The sequence below is a fragment of the Rhinolophus sinicus genome, chromosome 3 (genome assembly GCF_057876585.1).
Source record: "Rhinolophus sinicus isolate RSI-liver-muscle chromosome 3, RSI-T2T, whole genome shotgun sequence".
NCBI classification, from domain to species: domain Eukaryota; kingdom Metazoa; phylum Chordata; class Mammalia; order Chiroptera; family Rhinolophidae; genus Rhinolophus; species Rhinolophus sinicus.
In genome coordinates this window covers 24609106-24634207 of record NC_142503.1, presented here as the reverse complement: position 1 = coordinate 24634207, position 25102 = coordinate 24609106, and the positions used below count along the sequence as shown (strand labels likewise).

At 36.1% G+C, this 25102-nt stretch overlaps 2 protein-coding genes across 2 annotated transcripts in view; one reads left to right on the top strand and one right to left on the bottom strand.

Annotated features, from left to right (window-relative positions):
- The window catches only part of WDR70 (WD repeat domain 70), a 238384-nt gene extending 228889 nt beyond the window's left edge, over positions 1 to 9495 (bottom strand). The window contains exons 1-4 of the mRNA XM_074328991.2: positions 9045 to 9495; positions 4343 to 4495; positions 4181 to 4246; positions 2006 to 2089 (exon numbers count right to left, since the gene is read on the bottom strand). Coding sequence (XP_074185092.1) covers positions 2006 to 2089; positions 4181 to 4246; positions 4343 to 4367 — 175 coding nt within the window. The 5' untranslated portion in view covers positions 4368 to 4495; positions 9045 to 9495. The remainder of the gene's footprint in view (positions 1 to 2005; positions 2090 to 4180; positions 4247 to 4342; positions 4496 to 9044) is intronic.
- Positions 9496 to 9905: 410 nt separating this feature from the next.
- Positions 9906 to 25102, top strand: part of NUP155 (nucleoporin 155) — a 53132-nt gene continuing 37935 nt past the window's right edge. The window contains exons 1-9 of the mRNA XM_019737278.3: positions 9906 to 10195; positions 12460 to 12597; positions 14151 to 14247; positions 16575 to 16645; positions 19707 to 19799; positions 20563 to 20729; positions 22393 to 22498; positions 23213 to 23286; positions 23581 to 23672. Coding sequence (XP_019592837.2) covers positions 10039 to 10195; positions 12460 to 12597; positions 14151 to 14247; positions 16575 to 16645; positions 19707 to 19799; positions 20563 to 20729; positions 22393 to 22498; positions 23213 to 23286; positions 23581 to 23672 — 995 coding nt within the window. The 5' untranslated portion in view covers positions 9906 to 10038. The remainder of the gene's footprint in view (positions 10196 to 12459; positions 12598 to 14150; positions 14248 to 16574; positions 16646 to 19706; positions 19800 to 20562; positions 20730 to 22392; positions 22499 to 23212; positions 23287 to 23580; positions 23673 to 25102) is intronic.

Below are 25102 nucleotides of genomic sequence, written 5' to 3'. Positions count from 1 at the left end.
TAAGAAAGTGAGTCAAACTTTGGATTCATGCGTTTAGATCAGGGATAGAAACAGCAGTCCAAGACAAAGGACGTAAAGCTAAGTCAAAAACATTCAACACATTACGTTCATCCACAAACATCACAGAAGAACAAGGTCTTGAGATAATTTTTCAAAATTTTTAAAATCTAATAACTTCACTGGAATTCCTCTTAGGTGCTAAATGTATACGTGTTTTATTAAGAAAAATGATAGGAATTAAAATTGACATTTATAAAGTACTTTACTGCTTAAAAGGTACGAAGGTGTTGGCATCTTAATCCCTTCAAGAACCTCTAAGAGAGGTCTTATTATCATTTCCACCTAATAGACGGGAAAATTAAGGATCTGAAATTTGAAAACCCATCCAATGTTACTCATCTAGTAGAATGCGGGGTTGACCCTCAAACCTAGATCCTTCAATTCCAAATCCCAGTCTCTCTATAGTGGATCATACCATTTTAAAACATCCTCCAAACAGGCAGGATTATTTTGTAAAAGGCAGTCTCACAATCCTATATCCAATTCAATCTTCTGAAATATATACTGAGAACCAATCTGGCAAGGCTGGGACTGGGCACCATAAAACTTCCTCAGATGAACAATTCCTGTTCAAAGCATTTTGTATCACATGGTAAAAAGGTAAATACAAGAAAGCTATGCTGTAATAGTATAGCATACTATTCTTTCACTAAAATGTTTAAAAATTAAGTGTTTAAGGCATTTATAAATATGCCTCAGATATCATGTCCTTGTATCTTGTTTGATGATATTAAATTACTTAACATTTTTAGGTGTAGTAATAATAGTATTTTGATTAAGTTTTTTAAAAGAATCCTCATCTCTACTAGGCTTATGCGGGTGATCACTTTGTAAGGTATATAAATGTCTACACACTATATTGTACATGAAACATAATATTATATGTCAACTGTAATAAAAAAATTTAAGTTTTTTAAAAGAATCCTTATCGCTTAAAGACACAAACTAAAATATTTACGGGTGAAACAATGTATCTAAAATTTGTGTCAAAATACTCTGAGAGAGGCAGTATAACACTAGCCATGAATTGGTATAGTAGTTAAATTTGTGAGACAGGTACATGGGAGTTCATTATTGTACTTTTTGTATGTGTTTGAAATTTCACATAATAAATATGCAGCGAGCTATCTTTTCACAAAAAAATAAATGTTAAGCTCACTTCCAAAATATTACATATTACTGCTACGAAATTTATCATTTTACAACCAACACTGACAAGTTCCAGAACAACATTCACTTAAATTTTCCCAGGTGTCCTGTCTCTGATTTCTAGCCCCTTCTGCTCTATTAGGTTACACCTATTCCTTCTCTGTAGTAAAGAATGACCTGAAACAAATCCCAAGGAAGCAGTAGAGGAGTCAGTCTCCTTTGAAGACCCTGAGGTGGTACCTAGAATTGCCAACCACCTGGTATCAAACCAGACAGTCTGAAATTAAGACGTTCGTTAAATGTCTGATATGATTCATGAATGCAGAGATTCAGCAGCAGCCACTTTCACTATATGTCTCAATTTTCTATACTGCCTGCGTCAACAGTCAGTGGTGTACACAGCTGTGAGAGCCACCTCTCGCCCAGCCTTCCAAATACTGGTTCCGCTGTAAGCAGGAAAGAAAAAAATGAAATGAGAATCAGATAGAGGTCGAAGGAGAGGTAATAAAGAAACTGCTATTCTGATTCTTATAAATTAATTTAGAATCCTTGTTTGTTCAAAGTACTAAGAAATTTTAGCACTCAGACCTTCTTACCCTATTTAGATTCAACTTTTACCATGTTTTAAAAACAAAACAAAAGAAACCTCTGCTTCCAAAAGAACCAGTACATATGGTCTGTTAAGAAATTTTAAACTTTTGAAATTGTTTTACAGTCTTACAATAACTGTCAATATACTTATGTAAGTTGTATACGTATTTAAACCAATAAAACAGCAGATAACTGAACTTCTTACCCAGTGTTTTCCGACTTCTTTCCACAGCGGTTCTTCGAGTTTGTTCAAACATTGCTTCCAAATCAAATGTGCGAGCTTTTTTTCCTAAAACAGGAATTAAGTAGCAGATTATGATCTTGCACTAAGCTATCCAAACTTTAGGTACTCAGTAAGTACTTACTGATTGATCAATAACCACCTCGTCTGTCTAATTTATAGCATGATTACACAATAACCAGAAAATATGCAGAAAGAAAGAGTTTACTTCCCAAAGAATTTTTAAGGACAATCTCATCACTAAGTAACCAGCCAATTTTCCCATCCTCCTCTAATTCCTCTAGACCATTTCTCTGAAAACTACAAGACTGATATGGTAGGCAGAATGGAGAATGTCCATACCTTAATCTCTGGACCCTGTGAATATGTACCATTACAGGGCAAAAGGGGCTTTGCAGATATAATTAAAGTTATGGGACTTTAAACTAGAGTGATTATCCTGGTTGGCCTAATCTAATCCCAGGACCCCTTGCAAGCAAAGATGTAAAACAAATACAGCGGGGGAAGTCAGAGAGATTTGGAGTTTCAGAAGAACTGAAGGAAGGTACTACAGTTTGTTTGAAGATGAAGGGAGCAAGATGACAAGTAATGCAGGTACATTAAGAAGCTAAAAGACTCCCACTTTATCGTCAGTAAGGAAACAGGGGCCTTAGCCCTAACACCATAAGGTACCTAATTTTGACAACAACCTGAATGAGCTTGGAAACAATGTTGTACTTGTTTTCATTATTGTTGTTGTTGTTTTAAAATAATACCTACTCCATCTTTGTAAGAGTATGGTAAAAATGGCATTCTTACATAACACTGATTTTGGTATAAATTGAAACAACCTTTCTGAAGGGTATTATGACAATATATATCAAGAAGTTTTCAAAAGATACATACTCAAATTTTGGTTATTTTTTAATATTTACATTTTTTATTAAAGCAGTCCCTCTAGAAATCTACCCAAGGAAATACATATAAAATTCCTTTTACAAAAAGAGGTTATTTATAAAAATTTTCATTTTAATATTATTGATAAAAGTTAAAATTAAAAACTATGTAAGGAGAAATTAAAAACTATGTAAAATTAAAAACTATGTAAAAATATTACAAATTATGGAACTTCTATTAAATAGGCGACTATTTAGCTATTAAAAATCATGTTTTGGGAGAGCATTTCATAATGTGGAAAATCCTCAAAATATTAAGAGTTAAATAAACTATATATATAATAATAATATAAAATTGTATATACATATGGTCTTAATTTTCTTAATAAAGACACAACAAAAGACTGGAAAACTTCACATTTAAGTCTTGATTTCTAGATCATGAAATTATGAATGCTTTTACTTTCTTCTCATTTTTTGTGTTCCTTATATTCTCTGCTATTAATATGTGTCACTTTTGAAATTAGGGAGAAAGCTGTATTTAAAGAACTGAAACAAAACTGTGTGTTTCCTCAGACCACCTAGGAGATAGTAAAAATGTGGCTCAAGACATTACCAGAATAAATGATTACATGAAAGAAGAAACGAGAGACCTGACACATTAGCCTGGCATTTGTTCTTTCCAAGACCCAACAAAAATGCGGTGAGAAAACAATTTACATTTATTGTTTATTGAGACTAATGTGTTCAATAGATGACGACATCTGTTTGAGACGTTTTTCTTTATGTCAATAACGTGACGTGACTAGGCTCTACAGAGAGAATGAAGTGACGGTGCTGGAGAAGAAAGACTTGAATCAAAAAGGACTTAAAACCATTATTACATTACTTAATGGCCCATTTGTTGCCAAAAGAACCATCACATTACAGACCACAGTCAGAGGTTACCTCTCGGTCTCAGGACGCAAAGAAACAACTCCCTCCACCAACCAACACTCTCCACCGCGTGGGTCACAAAGCATCTTTCTCACAAGAATTCCCATAAGTGTCACCTGAGTTGGTCCCAGGTGACAGGCAGGAGTTAGAAAATAGATGGGGAAGAGAGTTCCAAGAAACTACAAGATATACCCCAGCCTAAAGCAATTAGAATTTGGCACAGCTGGAAGGTAAAGAACAGAGGTGACAGCTCGGCCTTCCCTCCCAACCTGCGGCCCTTAAAACCCCTGCAAAAGGAGATGAGGCTGTGCCTAAGGCAGTCACTCACCGAACCCCGTGAAGCCCATGGTGACCGCCAGCTGCGGGTCGGGTCCTGATACGTCTGAGCCTGTTACTGGAGTAAGAGGGGGCGAATGGGGGCTTCATTAGTGCGGCGGCCAAGAGCCCCTGATTCAGTCCCGCCTGCCCGGGCCCGCCTAACGGAACCCACCTTCGCTGGGTCCAGGGCGCTCCATGGCTTTCCGCCGGCTGCAGAATGAGCATCAGCAGCAGCCCAAGCAGCTGCAGAAGATTCACAGCAAACCCAGCAGGAAGCGTCGCCTCCTATCATCAGCGTCTCTGCAAACGCCAAGAGCGGCGCCCTCTGCGGAAAGAGGGCGGCCTTCTGAGCAGCGCCGCCCTCGCGGACTGGCGGGGCATTAGCGCCGCAGAGGCTGACTTCCAGCTCACCCCACTGGATGAGAACATTATCTGGAATTTCTGTTAACACCTTTTACATTTTAAGACGCGTTTACCGCCAAGGTGACACTTAATCTTCACAGAATTCTAAAGAAAAGCCCTTTCTATGTGTTTTGTCCTTCTCTATGAGGAAATTTCCACAATTTTGTCCTGTTTCTAAAGACGCCCTTTCTGTGTGTTTTGTGCTTCTCTATGAGGAAACTCCCACAATCTTCCACCTTTTGAGCATATTTTAAGGAAGCAATGAGTGTCTACTACATTACTAAAAAGCAATCAGAAGCCAGAAAGACCTAAGTTAGCTGAGAGTTGTCAGAAAATGCTCTAAAACCTGTACTCTTAGTCCAAGCCTCCCCCTATTTGCTTGGTTATAGTTTCCTAGCCCACAGCAAGGGTTCCCAAAGCATTTTATTCACATATTTATTATATTTTCACTTTTTATTGGGTTTAATTTCTTTACATGACTCCTTATCTATGCTACAACCTAATGGCACATTACTTATCTCTATATTTCTGAATTCTACCAAAACTATGTATCATCCTAATAAATGTTGCTGAATGAAAATTTTTTCATAAAGTTACTCATTAGCCCCACTATTTCCTTAGTGTACCTCAAATTATGCTTTACCTATACACCCTAAATGATAATGATCAAGCAATGTCCATTTGCTCCTAAAATAAAATGGCTTCCAAAACCTTTCTAACTTCATCTTTTTCTGTTTTCCACCACACCAGCGTTCCTTCAGCTCTATAAGAAGCCTCAGAACATTATGTTCTCAAACCTCTGACTCGTCACCAAGCCTAATGCCCTTCATTTAACCTCATTCATCCTTCAGGTCTCAAACTTCAATGCTCTTGTAAGCATTTACAAAGCTTTCCAGACCTCCAACTAAGTTAGGTCTCTCTATTATGTAATCTAATAACCTTCCTTAATTGCACAACGCCTCAGTGGATGCTCAATATTTGTAAAACGAATAAATGAATGAATGAGAAAAAGTAGTTGTAAAGGCAAAAGCTACTCCTCTTACATGGCAGGATGTTACATAACTTGGGAGAATAAAGTTTGGTTTCAGCCCCACAGATTACTGAACCACAAAAGTCAAAAGTCAATGTGAACTCCAATCAGTGGGCTAATTCATTGCACCTTTAACAAAACAAGTTATTATTAATGTCACTGTCTCTTTTCCGAATACAGATAAACAAGCCTTAGGTAATAAAATAGAACTTTATGCATACAGCTCATTATGTAACCATACCCCAACCTTAAAAATAAGTATTTCAGCTCCTCAGTAGTCAAGAACTTGTGGGTAAAGGCTTGAGGTGATACATACACTTTTTCTTCCTTTTCATTAAGACTTTAATTTTTAGAGCAGTTAAAGGTTCACAGAAAATTTGAGAAAAATGTATAGAGATTTCCCATATACTCTCTACATGCATAGCCTGCCCCCATTATCAACATCCCCCACCAGAAGGGTGCATTTGTTATCATTTATGAACCAACATTCACACATCATAATAACCTGAATTCCACTGTTCACTCATGGTGGTGTACATTCTATGGGTTTGGACAAATGTATAATAACATCTATCCATCATTATGGTATCATACCAAGTATTCCACTGCCCCCCAAATCCTCCATTCTCTGACTATTCATCCCTCTTTCCCCTCCCCACAACCCCTGCCGACCACTGGTATTTTTACTGTCTCCAGTTTTGCCTTTTACAGAATGTCGTATAGTTGGAATCATACAGTATGCAGCCTTTTCAGATTGGCTGCTTTCACTTAGTAATATAGATTTCAAGTTCCCCCATGTCTTTTCATGACTTAATAGCTCATTTCTTTTAAGCATTGAATAATATTTTATTGTTTGAATGTACCACAGTACACTTATCCATTCACCTATTGAAGGAAATATTGGTGTCTTCCAAGTTTTGGCAATTATGAATAAAGCTGATATAAATATCCATGTTCAGGTTTTTGAGTAGACAAGTTTTCAACTCCTTTGAGCAATTATGGAGGGGCACAATTGTTGGAAATGAGTGCTAGAACTAGAATGTCTGCACTTAAATCCTGATTCCGATAATGAAATCTTGGGTGAGTTACTTAGACTCTATATGCTTCAAATTCCTCATCTGTGCCTGGCATATATTCCACACCCAATAAATGCTGGCCATGATTAAGTGTGAGATGTTTGTGAGAGTGGTGAAGACAAAAAACATATTCCCTGCCCTAATGGAATTTCCATTCTAACGAAGAGATTTAAAAAACAAAACAAAAAATCTTAAATACCTAAGGGGGCTAGATAGTCCAATCAGAAACAACATATGAAGGTATTTGAGCAGTATTTCTCCAAGTGTATTCTTTATACTCCTTAAGGGTGTCTATGAGATCAAAACTATTATCATAATAAACTAAGACATCATTTGCCCTTTTCACTCTATTGATATTTACACTGCTGATACAAAAGCAATAGTAGGTAAAATTGCTAGTGTCTCAGCATAAATCAAGGCAGTGACAAGCAAACTGCTAGTAGTAGTCATTGCATTCTTCACTGTTACATATTTACTGTAAACAAAACCAGTTTCCCTTAAAAATGTCCATAATAAAGCCATAACATTGTTAATTTTATTAAATCTGGACCCATGAGTACGTCTTTCAAATACATTGTGTGACAAAATGAGAAGTACTTGTAAAGCACTTCTGATGCCTATCAAAATATGTAGTTGTCTCAAATAAGAAACCACTTGCGCAATTGAGTGTTAGTTTTATTCATGAAACACCAAGTTTACTTGAAAGTATGACTCGCAAACTATAGTTATTCAGACTTGAGTATTTGGCCAACATTTCCTCAAAAATGAATGAAATGAGCTTGTCCCTTCAAAGAACAAAACTCACTGTACCTCTTGCTAGTGAAAATTATAGCTTTCAAGAGAAAATTAGAATCTTGAAACACTTGTATCAATGACCATAAGCTTGATAGCTTCCCAATACTTAAAGATTTTTTGGATAAGATAGGTAGTGATATTAACATAATCACTTTTTTCTATTGGCTAATGAAGTATGTCAATGTTTGGAAGTTCTGCATAACTCAGAGAACCAGTATTTTCCAAATGACCAACACATAATGTTATAGAACCATGCATGGATTAAAAAAAAAAATCCATTCAAAATACAAGACAGACCAATGGATTTTAATCAAGTTCAAAAAAATTTCACTGATCGTTTCAAATTGCACATCGCAACTAGACTTTAAGAAATTACCACTTGTCAAGATTTGGTACACTATCAGAGATGAACATTCACAAGGGGTTTTAAAAGTTATTAAAATACTTCTCCCATTTTCCAACTACATAATTGTGTGAGGCTCGCTTTTCTTCATATACTTCACCTAAACAACGTATCACAACATAGTAACAGCAGACGCAGATATGAGACTCTATTATCTCTTATTGTCAGACACTTAAGAGATTTACAAAAATGTACAATAATGCTGTTCCTCTCACTAATGTTTTAGTTTTGGAATCTATGTAATTTTTCATGAATTGTTACTTATATTAATATGGATTAGGCTTATTCTTTTAAATGATTTTTTAAATTTCTCCTTTTTATGAAATATTAGTAATTATCATAAATATAGCCCACACAAAACAAACATTCTTTGTAGTTCTTAATAATTTTTAAGCGTATCAAGAGGTTCTGAGATCAGAAAGTTTTCAAATTGCTGTTCTAGAGAAGACTTCAGCAAATTTTTTCAGTAAAGGGCTAAAAGGTAAATATTTTTGTTTTTGAGGCCCTGTGGTCTGTGTAGCAACTACTTGACTCAGCTGTTGTAGCTGGAAAGCAGCTACAGACAATATGTGAATGGATGGAAGTTGGACTTAGACCTCTGGGAATGTGGTAGCTGTGCTGGAATATTATACCAGTATTACTAGACCATCCAATCTGTAGAATTGAAAACGCTCAATTGTATATTTTGTCTCAAATTAAAAACAAACACTGCGCCAGAACATTCATTTTCAATCTGTTGTCTACCAAATAAAACTGACAGCTGGAGACCCATCAGACTATTTATTCATCAATAACACAAATCTAATTTTTCCTAGTATATTTGCTATGAGGTCTTAAATTATACACATAGATCTGTAATGTCACAGAACTTTAATATTCAGAAATGTAGTCAACCCTTATTGAAGAAGTAAAAAGTAATTCACATAGCAAAAGACCAATTTAAAGTCATTGACTCGAGAAACTATGAAGAATAGAACTGGAGTTTACTTGGATGAGATTCTACATAAGGACTAAATAAAGACTGTTCGTTTTAAAGAAGAGTGCTTTGATTTAACTACTCGAGCTGCCTGCCGCATGAAATGAAGCCTATCTGACCTCTTCTCCCTCATTTCTCCTCGCTTTCTACTGCAGTTACTACAAACCCCATTGATAAGTTACGGTGATTCACTTCATTGCTTTGCTCTTGAGTCCATGCATAAAGCACTTCGAGGGCCGGAACGTTGTGTCAGTTTGATATTCCCATCACCACGCACGATCCCTGAAACAAATTAAGAATTCAGTTTCTGTAGGACTGGGTGGTCTATTGGGTGACCTTTATACCAGTCCCTCTACTGTGTGCTGGGAATGCACCAATGAATTATAACCGTCTGCTTCCTGCCTGTAATAGGGAATAAAGTAAGGGAGCAGCTCCCTGCGCGCAGCGAATGATTCTGTAAACACCTAATTCTCCAAAGTCAAACGGTAGCGACACACAAATAGAAAAGCCTCATGAGTTTTAATTTACACTGATGCCCATCAGAAACGTAGTGAGATTTTGGTTCATATGTAAACTGTTTCTCACAAGCTACCAACTCCTAGCCACTCTGAGAAGGTAAGTTATTTGGAGGACCAAAGATAGTGATGCGCATACTTTTAAATAGCTGCATTTGCGGGATTCGGATCAGCGAAGCTCAAGGGGGCAAGAGCCAGCGCGCGATAAACCCAACGGAACCGCAGCAACCTGCGCGGTCCCCAACGGACGGCCTCCCGGTCCCCGCTCCTTCCCCCATCCCCGGCCCTCCCGACCCTGTGCCGTCTCCATCCCCGGGTCCTCCCTTTCCCCTTCCCCTAGTCCCTTCCTTTCCCCTTCCTTCCTTCCCTAGAAAACCTTCCCTGATTGCCCCCTCCCTACCCTAAACACCCAGCCACCTCCAAGAAAGGGCCTCCCGCTCGCTCGCTCCACCCCTAACGTCCAGCCCCCGCAACGGCTTCCTCCTCCCAACTCCAAGACGGAGTCTTCAAATTCCCCACCAGACGAACCGGAAGTGCGTCATGCACAGGCGCCGAGGCGCTCGTTAGGCGCGCGCGCCCTAAGGCGCGATTCTGAGCTAGGCTGCTGGGTTTTCTCTCGTATCGCCTCGGTTTTTGACTTTTTCCGGACGCTGGCATCTCGGATTTTTGAGATGCCGTCTTCTTTGTTGGGCTCAGCGATGCCGGCCTCCGCATCGGCCGCAGCCCTGCAGGAAACTCTGGAAAATGCGGGGCGGCTCATCGACCGCCAGTTGCAAGAAGACCGCATGTACCCGGACCTTTCCGACCTCCTCATGGTGTCTGCCCCCAGTAAGTGATTGGTGCCTGTTTGGTGACTCTACTTTCTTAATCGAAAGGACTCTCGCCTGACTCCCTAACTTGGTCCTTATTCCCACGGCGGACCCGGCGAAGACATCTTGATATGGAGGGCCCCGTTTGCTACATTTCGAAGAGCAAAAAAGAGCCATTTTCATTTTTCCCCCCGTTCTCACTCTTCATTGCAGATGATTGAGAGGGTAGGACTGAAGAGCAAGCCCCCATTTGAAGCAGAAAGAGGCAAAGACCCCAACCTTACTGAGCTTACTGCCTCCAAGTGTTTATCGCTAAGGCCAGATGAGGAGGATCCCCTGATCCAAGCCTCATCCTCGTTAATTACTCGTGTTAATATTAGAATAACATGGAAGAGCAAACGAAATTTACCATGTTATCTCGCAAAGATATGCTTTATTATGTGTAGAGTTATATGACGTTATATCTAATATGACATGATGGAAGGTGTTAAAACTACCCGTGGAATAAAGGACGAGAACAGGAGAATCATTGATGATGGACATGGAGGGTAAGGCAGAGTGAGATGGCTGGAAAAATGTTTTATTTAACGGTTTTAAATTATGGCTGGGCTCCTCAAGACATGTGGAATTACATAAGTTGCTAGAAAAAAAAAAGAAAAAAAAAAACTGACTCCTTTGTGAGACAGATTCCAGAATAGCACAGAAGTGGAAGTGAGACAGAGACAAGATTTTTGGTAAGCAAGAACCGAAAAAAAAAAAAAAAAAACCAGGATAATCCATGCAATGTAAAGCTAAAAGACACCTCTGACGACTTATGAAAATTGTAATGGAGCAGACTTGTAATCAGAGAAAAGAAAAAAACAAAGCCAAAGATAGTATTTGTTCCTGACAGATACTTAGTGGGCTTGTCTTACAAGAACTGAGTGGCCAATGAGCTCTCCTCTTGAGCAGCATGACTCACTTTGACCTCCTTAGGTTTGAAAACAGGATATAAATACCATCCATACATTCTGGTCCTTCATCATGTCTGGCCCTAATCCTCCCTGCCCATCTTTACACACACCTACCTCTTAAACCTAATCTCTTCCTCTGCTTCTGTCCTATTCTTAGCCCCCTTTATCCAGTCACGCTGAATTTAACCTGTTTTCTGTAAGAAGTCCCCCCATCAGGATTTTATTTTACAGGCACTCTTCATTTCTGGAACGTTCTTCTTTGCCTGACAAATGATTCTTCCAGACTCCCCTTAAATGTCACTTTGTTGGTGAAGGGTTTCTTAACCATTCACATCCTCACCAGAAATATGAATTCTATTCTTTGTGTCCCAACTGCCATTTAACACATGCAATGTTATATTAAAATTATGTTTTAAGATGAAATGGGATGTGTGGAATTTGCTTCAAAAAATCCATTAGGGAAGGAATGGATGGTGATAAGAATGAAATATGATTTGGCATGTTATTGGTAATTGTTGATGCTGGGTAGTCAGTACACAGGGATTGATTGCAATTTTCTCTCTAGTATATATTTTTTAAATTTCCATAATACCTTTAAAAATTGTTTTACATGTAAGGTTTCCCCAACATCTTTGTACTTTAGAGGGCCTGAAAGTGTGCCCGGGATAAATAGCTCGTGAGTCAAATCTAAAGAATACCTTGTTTAGGACTAGGAAAGATAGGCTGAAGGACCGGCCTGCTCCTGCCTGCCTTTAGTGTCTGGGTCTTAAAGCAAGAGAAAGGTTGCCAGATGAGAATACTTTGTAGAGCAATCTGTGATGTTTCTCAGTAAAATATTGCTTCTGTGGTATTATTTGTATTTATCTTAATGGTCTATGGGGGAAAAAATCTAAGGGAAAAAGGCATGGATTGTTTTCATCTATAAATGTTTAAGTGGGAAAGGAAACAGCTATATTTTCCACAATCAATATTTGGTTTGTCCACGGTTGTTTGATCTGAAACTCACAAAGCTGTTATACTACATACTAATATAACCCATTTCAGTTTAGTAAAATAATAGAAAAATACTAAGTAATCGAGGTAAACATTTCCTTTTTTATGGATTAAGTCTTTGGCAAAGATAACCTGTTTAGTGCTGAAACCACTGATTTCTCCCACCTTAACATTGGAATTCTCCGGTGCCCTTAATGTCAGGTCAGACCTATTCTCCCGTTGTCTTCAGAACCACCAGATGCACAATTTTTTTTGTCGCTTGTAGTGCTTCTGTATGCCCAGTTGATGCCCAAAACATTATTACTTTTGAATAAATGCTTCGTTTTATTTTTTGTAGATAATCCCACTGTTTCTGGCATGTCAGATATGGATTACCCTCTACAAGGACCTGGTTTGCTGTCAGTACCCAACCTTCCAGAGATCAGTTCCATCCGAAGAGTTCCTCTCCCACCTGAACTTGTTGAACAGTTTGGACGTATCCTTTTACTTTGTATTTAACTCTTTAAATTTTTTTTAAATTGGTATTCTCATTATTCTAATTCCTGTTTTGTGTTTAATAAGTGTTGTATTTATATTCATTTAAGGGTTTCATTTAAGATATATTTAAGTACATCGGTAGTTTGCCATATAGAAAATTTCATATAAAATTGCCTAGAAAATTTCATATAAAATTGAATGTTGAAAATTGAGTCACATTTTAATTGTTTTGGACATTCACAAGAATGAATTTTTTTTTACAAGGAACTCTGCATTTTTAACAAAGTATTACTTTCCTGTTAAGTACTATACGAAAAAGTTTTTACTACCACACTTTTTTTAGCTCAAAGCCCATAATTTTCGTTTTTATTTTTTCCCATATTTTAACATTTTGAAACTGGGATGTGGCTCTAAATATGATTAAAAACAAACAGAAACATCTATGTGTTCCTTTTTTTCTCCCCCCAAAAAAGTTTTTGGTGTGGTTTTACATTTACTGGTGTCTTAGAATTGAAATTTATATGTGACTTTACTTCTGAGGATCATAATCTGTATATAAAGATATAAGAAACCAAAATACAATGCATCTTCATAGATTGAGTAGCTAGAGAAGTTTTCTTACCCCTAAAAAGAAAGCTTGTATCTGATTTTCTTAAAGTGTAGCATACCCTGTAAAAACACTAGATTTGTAATTATTTGCTGGGACGCTTTTGTATCTATCCATCTATAGCTCTCATAATAAAGACATCAAGATGCTACATTAACATTTAATCAGACTTAAATGTATATTAATCTATTTAGAGTAAAAGGGTTTCATATTTCAATACAGGGAGATTTTTTTAAATGAAATGGAAAACGCTTATAAAATAAATAGAAAAAGTAGTAAAATCTAATAGATATTTTCCCTAAAATTTTCATTGTTTCTTTGAGATTTTTTTAAAATAGTGTTATTAAGTATATAATCTACCTTATCCCATACTCTACCCTTGCTTAGTTTTTTAATAGTCTTTTTTAATCCTCTGATAATACTTTACTTTGCAAGAGACATTTCCTTTAACTAGGAAATTATTTTCTCTTCACAATTGTTTCATTGTCTTATATAACATAAATCTTTGCCTATTTTTCAATAGCACTATTTACAAGAGGCTTGCAAATTGTCACCAAGCTGTGACTTTAGCATACCGTGTGCTTTTTTATCACTCTTGCTCATATACAATTGGAAAAACTGGTTCAGGAAAATAAATAATTTTTTAATGTCAAAATTCAATGGTGTTACTCATAATCCATATTTTTTAAGTTAGTAGTGGTAAACATTACATTTGTGCAGAATACATTTCAAGTGGTTAGACACCATTAGAAATTATATAAGTATTTCTGTCATACACTATGGCTTTCATTAAACTCATTGGAAATCAAGATATTTTACTTGCTCGTTCTATTAAAGAGTGGACAGGTCATGATTTTTTAACCGTACAACTTAAATCAATCGTTTGAAACAAGTTTAAGAAAGATGAGATCGAGATCTTTGTACCTTACATCCACATACCTCAGATATGCAGTGTAACTGCATGATGGGCGTGTTCCCTCCTATCAACAGAGCGTGGCTCACAATTGACAGCGACATATTTATGTGGAACTATGAAGATGGGTATGTATTTAAGGCTGGCTGGCTTTAGCTTGATTAGAATTTAGATTATCTTTATTGCAGCTAGTGTTCTGCTCATTCGAAGCTGCCTCATTTATCTTTCAGTCATTTAATATCTGGCTCTGCTTCTCAGTGTGCTTACCAATCACCTGGGGAGAGGGTTAAAATGTGGGATCTGTATAGTAGTTCTGAGTAAGTTTCAAGAGTCTGCACTTGTAACAAGCTTGGTGGGGGGTGGCGGGAGGGGTGATGCTGCCAGTCTAGGTACCACTCTGAGTAGCAGAGGTCTAGTTCCCAAGCTCTTTACCCTGCAGTACTATCACTAAATCTGTGAAACATGGTGTGACATTTTAAACACCTCTGTTTTCCTTGCATTTCCATGGAGTGGGAGACTTTTATCAAAGTGACTTAACTGTTTTGTTATTCTGTGGCCTTGGCCGGCATGTGAATTTAATGCGTATACTAGAGTCTGAGTGAAGGCCCTAGGTATTCTTGCTTAAAGTCTGTTGATCTAGTGCTCTCGCTCTGGGCTTTTTGGAGATCAATTTTGGCTTACTTCCAGTTCTTCACCGTGTTGTCTTTAGGCAAGGTGTGGGATAGGAAGGCCCAAGTAGTTAAGATGTTCCTCTTATGCCTGAGTAATTAATGCACTTGTTAGGAATGAACCCACGCACCAACAATAACACTACTAGTTTGGGCATCTGGTCATAGTCGAGTCTGGTTCTGTTGATTGCTTTGTTTCTTAAGAGTGGGATTTTTTTTTCCCCTTGCTTTTTTATGTCTCATACTTTTTTATTGAAAGCCAGACATCGTGTGTAGGACAGTGGATAGTGCAGTAAATAGCATTTATCCTTAGAAAAGAGTGTGTCTTAGAACTGTATGATTTCAGTCAGATGTGTGATATAAAACAAAAAGCAGAAACTCATAGAAACTGTGGTTACCAGAGGGGAAGGCATCTAGAGGGAAGACGATGAGGGTAAAGGGGGTCAAATAGATGGTGATGGCACAATAGAGTAGACATGTTGTATTATAATGTTGTATGCTGGAAATTTATATAATATTATTAACCAATGTTACACCAATAAATTTATTTTTTTTAGTTAAAATAAAAGAAATGGGCATGTCTCTTCTTTTGCTAGAACTTAGCAGATAGACCTTTATTGTGGGAGGAGTTAACTTTTTCCAAGTAACTTTTTAAAGTTTAGTTTGGTTTTGTTCCTGTGGTTACCCTCAGTGGACCACAAATTTCAAATTTCTTTAGAATTACCTTGCACTTTGGGTATAGATTGGGTTGCTGGAGATTTTTCTCTCAATATTCCTGTTTCACCCTCAGCCATAGGCTTTCCCTATGAGCCTGTTCTTGTAAGAGTCCTCTCCATGCTTTTGCCCCTGACCTGTTGCCACGCAGCAGCCTACCCATCTGTCCCCTCGTACCTGCCCCTAAAGAAAGGAGAGTCTGTGAGACGGATCCTTTCAGGGACTTTGCTTCACCTCTGTGCTTGCACCTTTTGTCTCCCTGTTTGGCCCCAGAAAGATGGCTGGTTAGTCAATGACGGGTAAGAGTCCCCACAGGGGGGACAACTCAAGCCAGGCACAGCCGCGTGGGGACCAACAGACAATCCAAGGGGTTCACAGAGGTGGGCACAGCCCCCCACCGCCCCCTGTCTAAGGACAGCTTCTGCCTCTGTGGCTGCATTCCTTCCCACAACCTGCGGGGGAAGTGACTCACTGATGTGCTCTCCACCTATTCACATGCATAAAGGTTTTGTCCCTTGGGGAAGTACTTATCCTGAGACTTACGACTTACGGTCATGCTGCCCCTGCTGCCCACAGGCGAGGGTGACTGGCTTGAATCAGGTTCCTATTATAACGTATGGGATTCACAGATCTTGAGATTGACAAGCTTTACTTCTTTTACTTCCACACCTAACTAACGAAATATATGCGTTGGCCCGATTTGGGGCTCAGTGCTTGAGACTTGAGTCCCTTGGCCCAGCTTGCACTCTACTCTCATCTACTCTTTCTTAACCTTGTGCTGCCCTTCTCGCTTCCCACTGCTCTTGTTGTGCTGGATGCACCACTGCCCCTTGCTGTTACTTGACACTTGCAACCTGGTGGGGGAGTGGGGGTGGGGGAAAGGGGGGTGTTGGAATAGGGAGCAGCACTCCCTGTTTTCCTGGTTTATGCTTGGCAGTAGGCAGCCATGTGTGCCTGAGTCTTGGAACTGAAACAGTTTATTTTTCATTATATTCCATAGTCTTAAAGAGCATTGGAAGAGAAAACTTTGTTTTCTGTATGTGTATAACATGTTTTTCTTCAACTATTGACAGAGGAGACCTTGCCTATTTTGATGGACTTAGTGAGACTATTCTTGCTGTGGGACTTGTGAAACCAAAACCTGGTAAGAAATAATATAAGGATGAAATTACTTTTGTATATACATAGACTTCAAATATTTTAGGACTGAAAGAGAACACATTTTAAGTAGTTGACTTTCCTATTGAATCTTTATTCTGAATTCTAATTAGAAACATGAAGTGACTAGAAATATTTAAGTTTACTCACTTTATGGTGCAAGTGAATCTGCCTTTAAAATTGCTAAACTATAATTTTTTAATTTTATCTTGTTTACTTTTTGTTACTCTTTGATTTACCTAAAGTATCCTGCATAATATATTTTTTATTAGTTACTGAATGTAAATTTAAAACCATTTTGTCTCTGCATTTTTTTAGTCTTGATAGCTCATGGAGGTGAGAACAGAGTTCAGAATAAATCTTAGAGAAGTCACAGGCATTGTTTAACTTACAGTTTCAACTTTATTATGTGAGATCTTTTATCAGAGCTATTGACAAATAGAATTGATAGATTTAAATTTAATACACACCTCTTGAATACACTTTCCTACAAGAGGAAATGGACAAAATTCACTTGATTGCAAGGCCTAAATAAAATTTTTTAAGGTCACAGCAGTTTTAAGATTATAATAATTGACGCAAGTACAAATATGCAGTTTTATACATTGTTTATGACGTTACAGTGGAAATGTATTTCCTAAGATATAGAATCTCAAAGCATTCTTTACCCTAATGTATCTCCGTCTTACTTCTTCATTTAAAAGTTTATTCATATAAAAGTCAACACCTGTTCTTGCCCCCTATTGTAATATAAATTGTCCATCTAAAATTAATAGTAAAATTTTGTTCTACTCAAATGTAAATTTTAATGCAAAATTAAAACTATGGCATAGTGTTTGATATGGCAACAAAAATGTTATCTTTGATAATAATTTTGACTTTGCTTTCTACAAGTATGGAAAATTCTGATTCTCAACCATGTTACAGCGAACACTGTCTACATTTTTGCCTTTTGCAAGGAAACATTACTCAAGTTAAAGTCATTGATTTCTAAGTCAACTAAGCCTTTAACAGTAGTCTGCTTTATTGATGCTGCTAGGTGTGCAAGAAAATTATGAATCCTTGTTTCAATTTTATGATTTTTTTTTAATAAAACATAAGAATTCTTCAATGTTTTCTTACATTTGCAAATTATCGCTTACAGAGAAATTAACAAGATTTACTCACAAAGAAGCATATCTCATGTATTGAAAGATTCAATTAGTGGTCCAGATTTAATCTCATCATCCAGGGAGGTAATTTAGCTGAAAGAGGTTATTGCTTTGGGGCAGTATTCATTTGAGTGATTATGTGATTATGAGTCTAACAATTTACCTCATCTATATGACCCAGTAGAGCTGTCACCAAATCAAATCATGTATAAACTCAGGACTTGCAAGTTATTCTTGGAATGGTCTTTCCTCGTCTCTAATAAAGTAAACTTGCTTTCTCAAGTTTACTCAGCTATTTCTGGAAGGTCAGTGATCTTAGTAAAAGAGAAGAACTTTATATTTTCCTATTTCAGGACAAAATATCTGTCATTGAAGTTGCCTTTTAAGCTGAAGGTAGCATTGGCCAAGCTTTTGGTGCCAATGCATGCCTTTGTAAAATGCAGTGAGTTAGGGTTCTGTTGAGTTTCTTCATCAAAGCAACAAACACGGATGTATTGCAAAGGATCATATATGCTCATATTTGTACACAAATATCAAACTTTTTCTTTCAAGTTTTTATTGAGCATTGAAACTGAACCATTCCCAAGACCTAAACGATGGCAGTGTCTAAAAGGTGCTAAAAAGACGTGTACTTTATAAATGAGAATTGACTAAAGTGAGAAATGTCAGTCATTTGACCCTATTGCATCTTAAAAGGAAACGACTTCCATTTCTATCATCTATTACAAAATACTTAAATAAATTATGAAAGATTTTAGAAAAGATGACATGATTTGACAAGGCACTGCTTTACTTCTTTTCCATTACTCCGAGCCATAAACCAGCTCCACCAATCTATAAAATTCCAACTTCATTAAGGTTTCTATAATCAACGATGAGTCTTTGGCTTAGCATTGTGACCAAATACTTTGAGATATGGCTTTTATTGATCGAAAGCTGTTTTCAAAAAGTTCAAGCTTTTTAAATCAGCTTGTGAAATACCAAGTATGTTTTGAGGTCATTAAAGTAGACGGTCTGTACCTTCAGCTTTATTGACTTGAACTTTGGTACACAAAACTGGTTTTGGGCCCCTTGAGGTTCATTAGTGAAAGTAAAACCAAGTGATATAAACTTTATTGTCTTTTCTATGACATTTAACACCCTTAAGTAGGCCAAATGTATATACATAAAGACATGTCTATAATCGTAACATAAGATGTATTTCCTTGTATTCCTATCGGTGAGACACTATGTTTGGAAATCATATGACAGTGAGATACAGAGCATCTCATGCCACTCCACCAAGTTAAACAATACCTTAGCATGAATTAACAAAAAAGTTTGTATTTGGTAATGTCCCCTCTGAAACTGTAAATTATCTGGTTTTGATACATAAACACATTTGGGAAATGTATTTGACGTATAAACTCATTTCTGTTTCCATGAATTTGACTACTCCAGGTACCTGATGTAAGTGGAATTATATACTATTTGTCTTTTGTGACTGGCTTCACTTAGCATAATGTCCTCCAGGTTCATACCTGTTGTAGTATGTATCAGAATTTCCTTTTTTAAAGACTGAGTAATATTCCATCGTATGTATATACCACATCTTGTTTATTTATCCAATCATCTGGTAATGGACACTTGATTTGCTTCTACCTTTTGGGTATTGTGAATTATGCTGCTATGAATATGCATATACAAATAAAAGTCTTTGTATTTTAATAAACTACTTTTTCAAATGATCATAGGTATTAATATTTTAACATCAAAATTAACTAAATTGGGTTCAGACTTTTCATATAGTATTTAATCACTACCTCATTGTAATGGTAAAACCTTACTGCATTAATGCTTACATACTGGATTTTTTTGTTGGAAAAGAGTACCTAACCCATGTCTACTTTATCTTAGGCATCTTTCAACCTCATGTACGACACCTTCTGGTTTTGGCAACCCCTGTGGATATAGTGATTCTTGGACTCAGCTACGCTAATTTGCAAACAGGTATAGCAACCCTTTTTCAACTAAAAATATGTTAGTGAACTTAATATTATAATTCAAAACCAATCTTTTTCACTAAGTTAACTTTCCAGGCTATTTGCTTATAGAAAAATAATACTGCCCTATAGAAGATGGTATCTTTCAAGATAGTGGCTCCACCAAAAAAGTATTTTGGATGTATTTACTATATTAATGTGTACATTTTGAATGTACAGTATAAGGGGAGGGTAGTAGAAGATGAATAATAATAATTGATGATAGTGAGTTTTTCAATAATGCCTTCAAATTCTTTGTTTCTGATTTTTTTCGAATGGCCATTTTAACATATGAAGCACTATAATATGATACATTATTATTTTCTTTAAAGTAAGACTCCCTCAATTAATTACAAGCACACGCAATGGTTTCTTTTGTAATCTGCTTTGGGTGAAATAATGTTGAATTTCAGTGACTCAAATTGTTACTACCACATCCTTAAGCTCTTTTCCAAAATTAAAAAATTTAGTTTTTTGATGTTTTACAATGTTACATATTATACATACATATATTATATATACACATACACATATGTATATATATATTCTAGGTTCTGTTTCTCTTGAATTATCAAATTGTATCAGGCTTTTTATAGTAATTTAAAAATGTATGTTATAGAAGCTTTTTATTATATCAGAAAGAATTCAGTAAAAATATCAATTCTAAAGATAATACAATGATTGTTTCAATCTGATAAACTGATTCCCATATTTCTTCTTTAAAAAAATAGGTTCTGGAATTCTTAATGACAGTATGTGTGGTGGAATGCAGTTGCTTCCAGATCCTTTGTATTCTCTTCCCACTGATAATACTTACCTTTTAACAATAACTTCCACCGATAATGGCAGAATTTTCTTGGCTGGAAAGGATGGCTGTTTATATGAAGTAGCATACCAAGTAAGTCTGGCAATTACAAACATTTTTTTCTCCCTCTTGATGAAATAGGGATGGATTTTGATTTTGTAATTATATAAGCACATTAATATATTCTTAGAGAAAGTATTCGAACATACAGTTAAAGCTACCATCTTCCATGACTACGTCATGCCTACAAAACTCAATCTTCTTTCTAGAGGTAAAAGCCATTATCAGTTCTGAGTATGTCCTTTTAGAACATAATACATACATTGATGAATATCTATAATTATATCTATAAATATTTATACATACGCATTATACGTGTGTGTATACACACATATAAATACATAGTATACTTTGTGTGTGTGTTTACTTGGATTATTGCTTATGTTTTGTTTCATAATCAGCTTTTAACTATGTCTTAAAAGTCTTTCCTTGTTACTATCTAGTAGATAAGTATATGTTATGTTCGGTGATTTCTACATAGTAGTTCATAAAACAGATGTACATGGTGTACTTAACAGTTCCTTTCTTGATGGGCTTACAGGTTTTCATTTTTCCCTTTCACAAATAAAGTTATGAGTGTTCTTTTTCAGGCCTCCTTTTGCACATGTCTAGATGTGTTTTTTGTGTGTGTGTCTAGAGACTTAGAATTGAAATAGTTGGGTTACAGTTATATGTGTTTAAAATTACATTTCGTATTTTCATTATTGCCCTCTAAGAAATTTAGACTCTATAGACAGTCATCTATGAATGTATTCCTCCTGCCCACTCACTCTCACCAATGCTGATATTAATCAAACTTATTAATTTTGGCCAATCTGATGGAGATAAATTATTTTTTTAATACTAGTTAAGCATCTTTTCATGTATTTATTGGTCATTTTTGTTTTTCTACTCTGAAATGCCTTTTTGTGTCCTTTGCTTTGTTTGTCTTTACTATATTGTTGCTGTTTACTGTATTGTTGCCGTCTTCTTTTTTCTTAAATTAAACTTATTGGGGTAACATTGGTTAGTAACATTATATAAATTTTAGACCTAGAGTTTTCTAATACAACGTCTTTATACTGCATTGTGTGTTCACCACCCAAAGTCTAGTCTCCTTCCCTTCACCGTTATATGTGACCCATAAAGTAGTATTCTCATAGTCACAGCTAATTAGTGACAGAGCTAGGATAGAACCCAGGTCAGCTGTGGTTTTTGTGTTACATTGTGCCTCTTTCTTGCCCAATTTCCCTTGGCTTTGTTCATTACCACAAAAGGGTTTTGTATGGCAAAACTCAGTCATTGAGAAGTAGACTGTAGATTATGATGGTGGTGGCTGGTAATGTTAAAATTTCCTTTTAGCAGAAGTAGGAAGAGGTGATACAAGTACTTCTATCCTATCTTGGGCAGTTACACACTATGCTTATTATGTTCCTTATGCTTTCAAATAGGAGTTTTTAAAAGAAATAAAATACGAGTTCACTAACATGCACTGCTGAAGTTAGTGGAGTTGACAGCTGATTTTATCGAGAGCAGTGATTTCATTATAGCTAACTACATTTTCTATTTTTAATTACAGGACTAAATTCAGTACGTAGTTTGAATATTATGTCTCAGTTTACTTACAATTATTAGTATTTTATGAAATTTTAGGATTTTTGTAAACGTGGGTGCACTTACATTTACAATCTTCTTTCTCTTGATTTTTTCTTTTAAGGCAGAAGCAGGTTGGTTTAGCCAAAGATGTAGGAAAATAAACCACTCAAAGAGCTCACTTTCTTTTCTTGTTCCTTCATTGCTACAATTCACATTCTCAGAAGATGGTAAGTAGAAAACAATAAATTTGGCAAATAAAGCTTTTACTAGATCGTTAACATTTTCCTCAGAAATTCTCATTCTTAATTGAAATAATTTGTCTTGTTAAAAAAACATTTGTTATATATTCATAAGGTCTCTTAAAGGAAGAAGGGATTATAAAACATAGAAACTGTGAGTTTTATTCCCAAGGTCCTATAAATGTAGCATCATTGAACGTGTCTAAAATAGCTATACATACTTAAAGCCAGGTGTGTGTGTGTGTGTGTGTGTGTGTGTGTGTGTGTGTGTGTGTGTGAAAGAGAGAGAGAGAACACACGTTTTGCCTGGTCTAGAACAAATTCCCAGCATCTGTTTTCAGTAAAATGAGAGATTTAGGTAGGCAAACTTACTTAAAATGCTTCTGTGAAACAAGATAAGTTAACTTAAAAACATTAATATGACTGAAGGTTTGGCTTAAGGTTCATTTAGAGAACTGAGTAACTTGTGATACTCTTAACCCAGCCACGGTTTGATGTCTTTTTTTTTTTTTTTAATGCTTCTTGGCTTTGTTCTTAAGCACATGTCCTTAAGGACTTACCTACAAAGCAGGAGGAAAGCCCCTGAATGCCAAGTTCTAATTTAACAATTTTAATTTGTTATAAGTGGTTCTTGTAATTGATTTGTTAATCTTGGGATTTTTTTTCTTTTTTTTCTTTTGTTTTTGTTTTTTTGTCTTTTAGATCCTGTTGTTCAAATTGCAGTTGACAATTCTAGAAACATTTTATATACACGATCTGAGAAAGGAGTAATACAGGTGAGTATTACCATTATATTGCCATTTACGGTGGGAACAACATCCCTGTTTTTAAGGAGGAATATTCAGTCACTCTTAGACTTTTCCTATGAACTGTGTGCTTTTGAAAAAATTCTTAGGGCCCCTTTTTTATGAAATTTAAAATCTGTCAATGTTTCCATGTCTATATGAAGAACCAAAATGAAAGGATCCATAAAAGGAAAAGTATTTAATAAAATTGTACTAAAAAGTTTATTTTGTGAAATGTATATAGCTTATAGTCATGTTTCAGTGGGTACAATTTTTTATTTACAGGTTTATGATTTGGGCCACGATGGACAAGGAATGAGCAGAGTTGCCTCAGTGTCACAGAATTCGATTGTCTCTGCTGCTGGAAATATTGCTAGGTAATAATATGTAATGTATTGTCATACATTTCATTTGCAGGCATAATGATACTATTTATGTGCAGCCTACTAAAATTATTTATCCTGAGAATATCTCTAAAAGATAAGGCATTTTAAAGGAGATGACATTGTAAGTTATGTTTGAAACAGAGCTGCTAGAGACTCTTATTATGTTGGATGGTTTGAAACATAAGGTAACTGATTTTATAGTATAAAATACAGCTTGCCATGTGTTTTTCCTTGAAACTTCAGGTGGTCTATAGAGGCATTACAGGCGTTGTGTCTAGGAAACTACAAGTCTCAAAGATCCCCCTCATAACTACTCCACCTTTTCAACAGGCCTACATAGTACCTACATAGTACCTACATAGTTGGTCTGATAATTGACATTAAGTGCAGTTTGGAAATACAGAACTTCGTCGTTGTATTGTTTGCATTATGTTCTTGACAAAACAAACTAAAGGATATTGTGAGTTGCCTGAGGTCTGACTCTTAAATATGTACTGGAACCGAAGCTGGAATCCAAGTCTTTACACGCGATACACAGCAGTTTGCATATACAACTGATTTAGCTCAGCTACAGATACTCTCTTCATATAACAAAGGCCTCAAATTTTCAGCTTCTGTTATCTATGTGCCTAGGTTATTGCTACACTCAGATATCCTAGTGAAAACTCAACGTGTTTTCTTTGCCTTTCAGTGACAAAAAAATTTCCAAGGCAATCTAAAATAAAGGGTTTCCCTTTTCTTCCAACTTTTTTTGGGAAGTTTTTTTCATATACACTAAAAAATGAAAAGAGCAGCATGATAAAAACTGATATATCCCTTATCTGAATTCACCAATTGTTAACATTTGACCTCATTTGCTCACTCATGAGCTATTTGAAAAGTAAGTTGCAGACTTTTATCTTTAAATCTTTCAGCTTCCATCTCCTAAGTCTCTTACATAAACACAATACCAATTCCACACATAAAAACTTTAATAATTTTGTAATATTGTCTTGTAATTTTACAGTCCGTATTTAAATTACTTAATGATCCCAAAAATCTTTTATAGCTGTTTTTTCATTTTTCTCCAGGTTCAGTCAGAGCTCATAAATTGCATTGATCACTAGTCGATTTAATATAAAACAAAACTCTCACTGCCTTGTCTTTTTCGAAATTTTAACATTTGGGAGAGAGGAGCAGGAGTGTTATTTCTAGAATATCCTAATTTGTGAATTTGTCTTTTTTTCCTTATTAGATTCAGGGTAATATTTTTTTTTAGCTAGTATTACATAGGTGATGTGAATTTCATAGCATTACATCAGAGGGCACATAATTCTAATTTTCCCACTATTGAACACTTGGTTAAGACAGTGTTCACCAGGTCTTTCCATTAGAAGGTTCATTCCCTCCCCCTGCCCTGCTTTTAATTAGCGGTAACTCTT